Source organism: Sabethes cyaneus, chromosome 3 (assembly GCF_943734655.1).
Source record: "Sabethes cyaneus chromosome 3, idSabCyanKW18_F2, whole genome shotgun sequence".
NCBI classification, from domain to species: domain Eukaryota; kingdom Metazoa; phylum Arthropoda; class Insecta; order Diptera; family Culicidae; genus Sabethes; species Sabethes cyaneus.
In genome coordinates this window covers 124,494,062-124,506,888 of record NC_071355.1, presented here as the reverse complement: position 1 = coordinate 124,506,888, position 12,827 = coordinate 124,494,062, and the positions used below count along the sequence as shown (strand labels likewise).

The window sequence follows — 12,827 nt, the reverse complement described above, 5'->3', positions numbered from 1 at the left end:
TCAATTTACAGATTTCACGAGAGAATTCATCCTTACAACAGATGCTTCTAAAGTAGCTTGCGGAGCAGTACTTGTTCAGCGGCACGGAAATATAGAATTACCCGTGACATTTGCCAGTAAAGGATTCACGAAAGGTGAATCAAATAAATCAACAATCGAACAAGAGCTGGTTGCCATTCATTGGGCGATCATGCATTTTAGACCCTATTTATATGGCCGAAAATTTCTGGTCCGAACGGACCATAGGCCTTTGGTATATTTATTTTCAATGAGAAACCCCTCATCTAGGCTAACTAGAATGAGAGTGGACCTCGAAGAATTCGTTTTTGACGTAGAATACGTCCAAGGAAAATTAAATGTAGGAGCTGATGCGTTATCTAGAATAAGCATAGACTCCGAAACCTTAAAGAATATTCAAGCATTAATCGTGCAGACAAGATCACGTACGAGAAAGCAACATGAAAATAATCAAGATCCATTGCCGACACGCAGTGATGCGCCCGAGTCTGATCAACTTAAGGCGTATGAGGCACTGAACTCGCATGAAGTCTTCGATTTACCAAAACTGATTTTAGAGCTGGTGCGCGACAACTCTGATTTCAGACAGATAAAAATAACAATTACAAATAAAACAAGGAAACGTCAGCAAGCGACGTCTGAAGGTAAGCTCATACCTGAAAATGAAAAATTTGCAAATACTTTAAAAGAAATTGAGAAAATGGCCAAAAACTTAAAAATATCCACTTTAGCTCTAGCGCTAAATAGTGATATTTTCCAGATTGTAGGACCGCAATTCTTCAAGGAGAACTGCGAACAACTGGAATCGGTAAAGATAATATTATATCAACCTCGGAAGTTGATAGAAAATAAAACTGAGCAACAAGAAATTATAAAAGCAAATCACGACTCTCCCATAGGTGGACACATCGGTGTACACAGATTATATAAAAAATTAAACAATCTTTATCATTGGCCTAAAATGAGGCAAACCATTCAAAATTATGTGAAAACATGCATTAAATGCAAAGAGAATAAACACGGGGTGAAAACAAATGAAAACTTTGTTTTCTCCCCGGTAACACCTAAAACTTTTGACTCCATAACAATGGATACCATTGGACCGTTTAACGAGTCCAATACAGGAAATAGATACGCATTAACCATACAATGTGATCTATCCAAATACATTATCATTAAACCAATAGTGGATAAATCTGCAAACTCGATAGCAATGACATTTGTAGAAAATTTAATTTTAGTTTACGGAGCACCATCTGTCATTAGGATCAAGGCACCGAATATAAAAACGAACTGTTAGAAAAAATCTCACAGTACCTACATGTCAAACAACAATTTAGTACTCCTTATCACCCACAAACAATCGGAGGATTGGAGCGAAACCACCGTTGTCTAAACGAATATGTTAGGCAATTTATTAACGATGCCCAAACGGATTGGGATGAATGGCTACCATACTATGCATTCTGTTATAATACAACACCACACACCGACATGCATTACACACCTTTTGAGTTAATATTTGGTAAAATCTGCAGCCTTCCGCACAACATAAAGAACGCCACTTTAGTAGAACCAATATACAACCCAGATTCCTATTATCAAGAATTAAAACACAAGTTGCAAAAAACCAACCATTATAGCCAGAGAAGCAATAAACAAGGCAAAATCCAGAAGGAATGAAACACAAACAACTAATTCAAATCCAATCCAGGTACAGATAGGGGATAGAATAATACTAACAAACGAAAATAGAAGAAAGTTTGATAAAGTGTATAAAGGTCCTTATATCATTGTAAAAATTGAGCACCCAAACGTTATCATAAAGGACAATAGGTACCCGTATAGGTATAGGTATCACCACAGTACATAACAATAGAATCATAAAGGTTTAAGCTTCCCCTACGGAGGGAAGGGATATTAATGAAATTTTAATGATATAAGTAGCATAATGAGGAATAGAATCCAAAAAATTTAGATTTAGAGATACACAATGTAATGAATAGATTTTAAGCACAAAAACAATAATTAAAATTATAAAATAACAGCCCATCAGATGTCATACGGTCCGCCGAATGGCAAAGCCATTCTCTTTAACGGGGTGGGTGTAGCATCCCTGCTACCTCCTACAGGAATTTCCTTCTTGCAAACAGGAATTCCCTTTTCATAATTTCAAATCGGTTAAGTTCATTTGCTTAACAAATGACAAACATCCGCGGCCTTGGAAAAACCGTGCTAGCAATGTTTTGCTGCGCGGTGCGACCTTTTATATTTTTATGCTTCCGCCTGATGTGCAACTCGCACAGAAGGGCGTGTTTTGCTTAGCGTGCGACCCTTGCGACGGGCGCTGGTAAAACACTTTTATTATTGTTTAGCGTTTGCGCTTGCTTGCCAGACGCTTTGGGAAAACACACCGTATGGCGTCTGATAGCACTTTTTCTATATAAGAATTAGGTAGAGGAAATAAACAGTATTTTTTTTTTTTTTTCGAATGTTTGGATCACCGTTCAATTATATGTTTGGGTTTGGTTGATTTTTTTCGGTGAGGAATGAAACAGTTTTAGATTTTCTGCGTTACGCGTTTCAGCCTACTATATTTCATTCAGCCATCTTCGGACGCCTATTTAGAGGTAGAATTACAGAAATTACAAGTCGTCAAGTATTAGTAACACAAAATTTAGATTTAACAAGAAACATTTAACATCAACATTTGAACTTTTTCTTAACAAAAACTCTAGTCGGATACATTTTTTACTTAACAAAACTCTAGTTGGGTACATTTTACATACAAACTTGCACTTACAAGAAAACACGTCTTAATCCTATGAATGTTTCATACTAATTATGTAGTTTCGTCAGTTAGTGTTCTGCAGGTTTGAGTTCCCTTGGGTTGTGTTGTATTTTGTTTGAAATTGGCGAAGTTTTGGGAAATAAACAGTAGTCTGAAGTTAGACAGTAGTCTGAAGTTAGACGTTGAACAGACAGTAACGTCCATTACTAGTGATGACACTTCCACCTGATACAGTACTAGCAAACGACTTTAGTTGTTGTGTCCTATTTTAGTTCTTCATTGATTTCAAAGCAGCATACGATACAGTCGATCGAGACAAGCTATGGCAGATAATGCAAGAATACGGTTTTCCAGACAAACTGACGCGACTGATCAGAGCTACATTGGATCGAGTGATGTGTTTCGTACGCATCTCTGGGACACTCTCGAGTCCCTTCAAGACGCGGCGAGGGTTGAGACAAGGTGACGGTCTATCCTGCATGCTGTTCAACATCGCTCTTGAGGGGGTGATCCGACGAGCGGGCATCGAAACGAGAGGCACGATTTTTAGCAAAAGTAGCCAACTTCTAGGCTTTGCAGATGACTTCGACATTATTGCCAGGAACTTTGCGAAAGCGGAGGCAATCTACGCCAGACTGAAAGCGGAGTCTAGGAGAATTGGGCTAAAAATAAATGCGTCGAAGACCAAATACATGAAAGGAAGAGGCTCAAAGGAAACAAACGCGCGCCTCCCACGGACGGTAACCGTTGACGGCGACGAACTAGAAGTGGTAGAGGAGTTCGTGTATTTGGGATCGCTGGTGACCGCGGACAACAACACTAGTAAGGAGATCCAGCGGCGCATCCAAGCGGGAAATCGGGCCTACTTTGCCCTTCGTAAAACGCTACGATCAGGAAGCATACGCCGCCGCACGAAGCTAACAATGTACAAAACCATTATTAGACCGGTAGATCTTTATGGACCTGAAGCCGTGACGCTGCTTACGGAGGACACACGCGCTCTTGCCGTGTTTGAGCGGAAAGTGCTGCGGACGATATTTGGCGGAGTACAAACTGAAAGCGGAGAGTAGCGGAGGCGTATGAATCACGAGCTGCAGGCACTGCTTGGGGAGACTCCCATCGTACATCTAGCGAAAGTTAGCAGGCTACGGTGGGCCGGACACATCGTAAGGATGCCGGATTGTCTTTGTCCTTTTCAACAATCCCACCGGCACCAAGAACAGGGGGGCCCAACGTGCATGATGGCTCGACCAGGTCGAAGGCGATTTGCGACTTCTGAGACGACTAGGAAATTGGCGGCGAGTGGCCCAAGACCGAGTTGAATGAAGACGAGTGCTTGAAACAGCACGAGCCACCCCGGCTCTATGCTGCTGAAGAAGAAGAAGAAAGAAGATGTGACGTTCTTTACCGCAAGCGGTATTGAGCTACAGGCTCTTATTTATCATGAGTATACCCCCCAGGGGGTGTGCTATTGATAAGTCAACTACCAAGGATTGCAGTATCCCCTCGGAGGTACAAAAAGTTCTCGGTACGTATGTGTTTGTCCAAATTCCTCATCCACCCCTTCCTATTCCTCCTGTTTTCCTTCCCGCCCTCATCAGGTAAATGATGACACGGGCAAGATGGGAAAGGCACAAATTTTCCACATGATGTGAGGAACGTGCTGCTCGAGCCAAAGATGCTGATACCTGATACCTGTTGAAAAAAGGGCTTATCACGAGCCCTCGCTACAGCAAGGCGCTGAAACTTGGTCTTTGTTTCGCTTGTCTGAAGCGTGGTCACAGAAAAACAGATTGCAAGGCAAATAAGAAATGCGCTTTATGCTCAGGTGCTCACCATTTACTGTTGCATCCTGATGGAAAGGGTGGACAAGAGGAAACAGTGACACATGATGCTCCGAACACCGTTTTGCCAACCGATGTGCCAGGCACTAGTCAACAAAATGCGACTATTAACTGCACAGTGTCCCGTGCCGCCAATGAGACAGCCAAACAAATTCTTTTGGCAACGGCAATCGTTGAAGTAATTGATGCTAGTGGAATGCAACATAAATGTCGACCTTTGCTTGACTCGGGTGCTATGGCATATAGGTGCTGTGTGTATTTAATATGTGAAGCGATGGATGGAAAGGCTGAATTACTTTTGTTATGCGAAAAATCCAGAGTTGCGCCGTTAAGGGAATAAAGTTTAAAATGTAAGAATGTAAGATGAACCATGTGAACTAACAATACCGCGCTTGGAGCTGTGTGCAGCGAAGCTTCTTACCGAGCAAGTTGTGAAGGTAGCTAATGCTTTAGATAAGAATATAAGTAACACTGTACTCTGGTCAGATTCAAAAACTGTTTTGGCGTGGATTGAGAATTTGAAACCTGATTCGCCGGTTTTCGTGAGAAATCGTATTGACTGTATTCGACAGCTGACTTCGAATTAAAAATGGAGATATGTACCGACTATTATGAACCCGGCTGATTTGATTTCGCGTGGTGTCTATCCAGAAGCACTAACGAAAAGTGAATTATGGTGGCGTGGCCCAACATATTTGCGCTCTGAACGTTACAGAGCAGAGAATGAAAACTATTTTGATGAAGTTCAACATGGCGAACTTCCTGGTGAAAGCAACTCAGTTGAAGTGTTAGCAGTAGAAACAGGTGTTTGAAAAAATGATCTACTAGATGTGATTGCCAGATTTAGTGATTTTCGAAAGCTGGAACGAATCTTTGCTTATGTGCTTAGGTTTATTCATAATATTAAGAATCAATCGAAACGACGCAGTGGCAGTTTGGTTGTAAAGGACTTCCGGGAATCGCAGATTGCTATAGTAAGAGCAGTACAAATACGAACAGTTTGGAGATGAAATCGACCATATTCGCAAAGGTCTAGCCGTGAATGGAGCGCTTCGAAACCTTAACCCGAAATTTGATGAAGAGAGACGATTTCTTATTGTTGGTGGACGTCTTCACTATTCAAGCCTTTCAAATAATCAGAAGCATCCATTAATTCTTCCCGAAAAGCATCAACTTACCGAAATTTTGATATCAGCTGTGCATCGTGAAAATTTGCATATTGGCTGTAATGGATTGCTTTGCTAGCAGTTTTGCGTCAAACCAGTATAATCAGGGGTAAGCGTTGTATTCGTCGTGTATTGAGCAGATCCCTGTCACGACAGCTGTCAGCTGAAGCCGCCTCCGATAGTGGTAGTAATAGAGGTAGACTACAAAATTTAAACGGGACAACGCATGTATTTAATGCTGCGCAGTATGACGAATGCTGCGTGTTGTTTCCCCTTTTTTGTTTATCGTAAAAAATAAGACTATCAAAAGTCCGAATTTTTCCTATCTTACGTTGCCGATAACACAAAAAAACGAGCATCTTTCACTATCTACATACTACATGCAACAAATTTTCTGAAGCATAAAACCGTAAGATTGCGCAATTTTTACAGTTGCTGTCAAATTTGGTGTAAAATCGAGCCAGCAAGCCTAGCTCAAACGGCATCAAGAAAAATGTATGAGAATGACGTTCGTCCCAGGGATGTGGTTTTGAGGCGCTGTGTACAATGTTTTCGAGTAAAGCCAGAAGATGTTAAGCAGTTCACGGGTGATCTGCCAAGCTCTGGAGTGACTGCTTCTCTACCATTTGTTAGAACAGGTGTAGACTATACTGTTGAAGCAAGGCACCGTTGAAGAGATACATTTGCCTTTTTGTGTGTATGACTACAAAGGCAATTCATATTGAATGTCGTCGTTGTCCACAGATGCTTTCCTAAGCGCCCTGCACAGATTCATTGGAAGGCGTGGCAATGTGTCAGAGATGTTTTCGGAAAGAATATCGTTGGCGCTGAACGTCAGCTTCGAGAGCTACGAGAATTACTATCATCTCAGCAGTTAGAGAAGAAGATAAGCGAGGTCTATTAACCTCGTGGAGTTTCATGGAAATTAATACCTCCCAGACCTCCACACCAAGGTGGTTTGTGGGAAGCAGGTGTAAAGAGCGCAAAATACCATCTACATCGTATTATGAAGGAAGCACATTTGACCTACGAAGAGATGAGCACACTGCTTATACAAATAGAAGCGATATTGAACTCCAGACCTCTTTGTGCTTTATCAGATGATTCGTTAGACTATAAGGCATTGGGCACTTTATCGTCGGAAGTAAATTGACAGCTGTTGCGGAGCCGACTTACTTCAACCTTAGGGAAAATATTTTGTCTCGGTATCAGGTAGTCCAAAGGTGTAAACAAGCTTTCTGGCGACGCTGGTCAAACGAATATGTGACAACACTCCAATGCAGAGGAAAATAGAATAAGGATCCTACAAGAATCCGAAATGGTCTACTGGTACTCCTGAACGAAGATAATGCACCACCGCAAACGTGGCGACTTGGTCACATTGTGGAAGTACATATACACTGGAAGCCAAGGAGTCATCAGGGTAGTAAAAGTTCGTATAAGCAGCGGAGTATATACAAGGCCAACTACACAAATAGCAGTACTACCGATAGAAGATAATGAGTGAAGTGTTGAAGCTAGCTCAACGGGGGGAGAATGTTGCGTGTAATTAAGAATATTATGTAATGCTTGTGTTGAGCTACCCCCCGCGCGCTCGCTTGATGATTGGTTTTCTTGTGCATAGCAAAAGGAAGTGCGCAGTTTACATTAGAAAGTAAGAACGTACCGTCGCGTGTAGACGTGTTTTTTTAAAGTTTCAGAGAATAAAGTTATACAGTCCATTAAAACGTGTTTGGGTTTGAATTGCCTCGAAACAGTTTCCGAGTTTATAAGGGTCATACAGATTTATATACTTACAGTTTAGCCCCATTGCCGATTTCACAATCTAATAGAAGTTCAAGGTAGAACAGTATTATTTGTATTCTGTTTGAAATATCAACATTGGAGAATTGAATCCAACACTGAAAACATTCAAACTCACTGAACGAACTGTATAGTTTAACATACAACTTCCGTAGCTCCACTGGTATTAACTTGTCCCAATAATATGATAAATGGCATAAGTAAAGCTGGTTCGATCCATACAAATCGATATTATCATGCTATAATAAAAAGAACAGACAAATTAATAAATATATGAAGCCAAAAAATCGTACCTGTATCTTTTGAACGAAAGAATTTAAGTCCTGCCGACTTATTTCACAGAATGTTTTAAATGTATTCGTAAATGTTTCGTTTGTTCTTTCCATTGATTGATTTTCTAAAATAAATCTTTCTCCTGAAAATGGTGATATGCCTTTGGCGAAGGACACTCTGCAAAGCGCAAAAGAAAAATATTGAGTAATAAGTGCAATTAAACAAAACTGCATTTAATTTTTACGAAGAGAAAGTTAAACGAAAGTTGGGAAAGAATAAATGCTTAGTGCGAAAAATGTACTCAGGCAAACTGAAAAATTCTTGATATTGGGGTTTAGGATTTAGCGAAGGTAAATAAAATCTTTTATCGAAATGAAAACCTAGGGGAGACCCTAAAAATCCATTTGATGTAAGCGTCATACCGCAGGCAAGCCCGAGCAGGAGCGAAGAGCAAAACAATATAAAAACTATAAGGTATACAGCCCTAAGGGTTGTACGAATGGGTGACGTAGGACTATATCAGATCATTAGATCAAGGACTAATGTAAATCGCATTTCTGGCTTATGTATGTTTATAACAATCTGTGAGGACCTTGTTTAAGTGAATGTTGAAAAAAGAAGAGCGAAATATTCAGATTCAATTCTTCATTGAATGCAATGGTGGCTTTGAAAATAGGTGGACGGGGGTTTATAAGTACAACGCCTGCAACCATTGAGACATAAAAGATTTCTTTTGAAAATCACTTATGTGCATCATAGAGATTGAAATAGTAATGAATGACCAGCCCACAGCTTATTGAATTAAATATGATTACACGTTGCTTGACATGTTTCAATAATTTTACTTCTACTCGCTTGTGAGCTTTAAAAGGGCCATTAGTTACAAATAACATTAAAGCCAAATCACGTTCATTGCAAATATGACGTGTCATTCGAATGTCCTTCTCTTTTTACTCTTGTTTGAAAGGTATTATTGCCTAGTAGATCACTATTGAGTTGTTTCGTGATACGACGTTTCGTTTAAAAGTTATAAGCAAAAATGTGAAAACTACGTGACACGGGTTTCTCCGGAACTACATGACCGATTTCAACGATCTTAGTATCAAATGAAAGCTCTTGTTAAAACTAAATTGTTCGGATTTTTTTTATTGAAAATAAACAATTAATTTAAAAGTTATGCTTAAAAAACTTGTTTTGACAAGGTAATAATTATCGCCTGTTTCTCAGAGATGGCCAAACCGATTTACGCGCTATTAGTTTCATTTGGCAGGTAATATAGCCGGATAGATCACTATTGAATGGTTTTCTGATTGGACGTTTAATTTAAAAGTTATGAGCAATCGAATACACCACACCAAAATTAACAATAATTTATAATGATTTTAACCAAGATAATTTACCTAATTTCAATTTTTTTAATATCAAACGAGAGGTTTTCACACTACGAATATATATGCAAAATTACATAAGAATTGGTTTTACCGGTCAAAAGATATTAACCCTCGAACACTCGCGCCAACTTTTATAACACGGTTACTTGCGCGCACAATAGCCCAAAACCAAAGAAAACGTGCGCACTAGAGTTTTGACTAGGAAAACTTGGTTTTAAGTTTATCGAACCTTCGGAAGAGTTTCTTAAAATTGAAAGCTCTATCGTCTGGTAGAATTTGAATTTTGATTAATCCCCCCAAAAGAGAAATAAAAAAATTATTTTCCTTCAGTTTCAATACAACACATTGATGTGTTCTGCAAAGTTATAGAGCATATTATTACAAGAAATTTTGCCGAATACAATAACTTTCTATCTCTGCAGTGTAGATAGAAAAATCTTATTTATTGTATATGAATTTGTAAAATCAATTTTGTAATTGTTGTATGACTTTTTCATGTAGTACAAAATTGTACAAATAGTAAAAATACACAACTGTGCTGAAAATACTTTGCTGGAACTTTGATTATAAAAAATACCCTAATTTTGACTCCGAATTACTCGACTACCAGCAGACGGATACATTGTAAACATTTTACATTTGCTGATAGTTTCGCTGCATACAGACACCATTTTTCCATATGAACAAAAGAGAAAATTCCAGTTACGGCCAAATTCGGGTACACCTCACATACTGATTGCTTCGTTTCTGTGATGGCGGTTTATGCTGATCTATTTTCCCAACAATTTAAATTATTAATGCGTTGAATAATTATGACATTTTGCTCATAATAAGTTTATTGAAAAATATACGTTAGGTAAACAACGATTTGTAACCTTATAACAATATGGGATTGGAAAACCTACACGTCTTGTACAAAATACAACAGCGTGAGTAACCGCAGGTTAATAAAAATTGATGAAAATTATTCAAGAAAACTCTATTGATTTCTATGGCATTACATTCTCTCTATAGAATGGCATTACAGGAAATTATGTATAGTTCAAAAACCAATAAACTAGACCTTTACTAGGCAATGTTAAACAATAGGATTTCCTCTTACAACTTTCTTTTATTTGCACTTACTCAGATTAATAACAACTTACTTATCCTTACTTAGCAATTTCATGAAAAAACGTTCTATCAAAATTTAAAAGTGTTACTATTTTGTTCAAATTTTGTAAACTTATTCAATTTTCAAAAATTTTATGTAAACCAACGCACTGGGCAACGTTAAACAATAGATGAATTATAACAAAGGTTCCTTTCACCACTAGGTGGATTAAATCGGGTTTTTCTTCTACCGATACCGGTATCCATTGTGCCCCGTACACGTGCTCCAGCAGACATCGGACGACATCAGCTGGCAGTGGTATTGTTCGTGCGGCGCTTAGACTGGATCATCTATTCACCTACCAACCGGTTTGGATTGTGTACGGTGAAGTATTGTGATCTTCGTATTTCGTCGCTAAATTGGATCGGTACGGTTTTTGCGGCAATCTGTTAAGCTGGCTAGAATCTTACTTAACTGGACGAACCCTGAGCGTAAAAATTGGTGACGAGATCTCCGATTCGTTCCCCGTTACTTCCGGGATTGCGCAAGGTAGTCATCTGGGTCCACTAGTGTTCGTTCTGTATTTCAACGACATAATCTGCTCAATAAAATGTCCAAGACTCGCCTTTGCGGATGATTTGAAGCTTTTCAATAGGATCCATAGCACTACCGATGCGCTATTTCTTCAAGAACAACTTGATATGTTTGCTAACTGGTGCGAAGTGAATCGTATGCTGCTCAACCCAGTTAAGTGCTCTATGATTACGTTTACGAGGAAAAATCAGCCGTTACGTTTCGATTATAATATCAACGGAATTCCAGTTCAACGAGTCGACCATGTAAAAGATCTCGGTGTGCTATTGGATGTTAAATTAACCTTCAAACAGCATATATCGCTCATTGTTGCCAAAGCCTCTAGGCAGTTAGGCTTAATTATGCGAATGACTCGTGACTTCCGCAGTATCGAGTGCTTAGTAACGCTTTACGGGTCGCTTGTTCGGTCTTCATTAGAATATTGCTCTGCTGTATGGATTCCGCACTACAACAATGCCATTCAACGCATCGAAAGCATCCAGCGCCGATTCGTACGCTACGCGCTTCGAATGCTGCCTTGGAGACAGCCCACGAGGAATACACGATACGAGGATCGCTGCCAGCTCATCCGATTAGACACCCTCGAATTGCGCCGAGAAACAGCGCGCGCCATGGTAGTTTCCGATACCCTGACTTCCAACATCGATTGCCCCGACATTCTTCGCCAGATCAATCTGAATGCACCATTAAGAGTGTTGCGAAGGATTCTTCTGCTTAACCTGCCTTTTCGTCGCACCAACTAGTGCTAATGGCGCCATCACTGGTCTGCAACGTGCATTCAATCGTGTTTCAACAGCGTTTGACTTTCATCTGTCTAAGCAAGTGTTACGTTCTAAATTTGTCTCAATGTTTCGATGTTTGCTGTATTAGGTATTAAGAGCCATTAGGGCATTGTTGCCTGTTGGTAAAGTTATAAATAAATAAATTTATTTAAATTTTTATTATTATTATTATTTTTTTTTTAATTGATAATTTGGCTCTTGATTATAAACCGTCCAATTGATAACCCACCCACATTCGAGTTTATAAAGTTGTTGAGCGGCTGAGCTTATTGCTCCCGCTAAAATGGAAAACCCTAACGATGCGATGTTTGTCGACGTCGAAACTGATGAGGAGGAAATAGATGAGCTAGATATCACCCCGCCTAGTTCACCTCTTTTGGATTTAACCCCTAGCCCTTCAGTCTCGTCTGGTCCCTCACCCCCGTCCAGCCCGCCAGCCCCGGACCAACAGGTTACTCAACGGATTATGGCTTATCCGGATGACTCGAAGGGGTCGTTTATTGTCTTTTTCCGGCCCAAAATGAAACCTTTGAATATTATACAAATTGGTAAAGACCTGGCACAACAGTTTTCGGACGTAACCGAGATTACAAAGGTGAGACCGAATAAACTTTGCCGTGCCGTGAAAAGCTTGAAGCAAGCAAACGCAATTGCTAGCTGTGAGCTTTTTACGAGAGAGTATCGCGTGTACATCCCTGCCAAGGATGTGGAGATTGACGGTGTAATTACCGATGGGAACCTCACCGTCGAATACATTTTGGAGCATGGCGTTGGCTGTTTCAAGAACCCCATGCTGCAAAAGGTCAAGGTGCTAGACTGCAAGCAATTGCATTCAGCATCAATCGAAAATGGGAAGAAAATATTCTACCCTTCGGAATCCTTTCGGGTATCTTCCGCCGGATCTGCATTGCCAAACTACATCCTTCTAGATAGGGATCGTCTGCCTATACGCCTGTTCTTACTGCGGGTCATGAACTGCCTGAACTGCAAGCAGTTGGGTCATACAGCCACCTATTGTTGCAACAAGGCACGCTGTAGCAAATGTGGCGACAATCATGCGGAGAACGCTTGC

The 12,827-nt window shown here is 40.0% G+C and overlaps 1 protein-coding gene across 1 annotated transcript in view; it reads right to left on the bottom strand.

The window, feature by feature from the left end:
- LOC128743672 (calcineurin-binding protein cabin-1-like) overlaps window positions 1–12,827 on the bottom strand; it is an 858,845-nt gene that overhangs the window by 667,521 nt on the left and 178,497 nt on the right. Inside the window, exons 6-7 of the mRNA XM_053840294.1 lie at window positions 7,916–8,072; window positions 7,617–7,861 (exon numbers count right to left, since the gene is read on the bottom strand). Coding sequence (XP_053696269.1) covers window positions 7,617–7,861; window positions 7,916–8,072 — 402 coding nt within the window. The remainder of the gene's footprint in view (window positions 1–7,616; window positions 7,862–7,915; window positions 8,073–12,827) is intronic.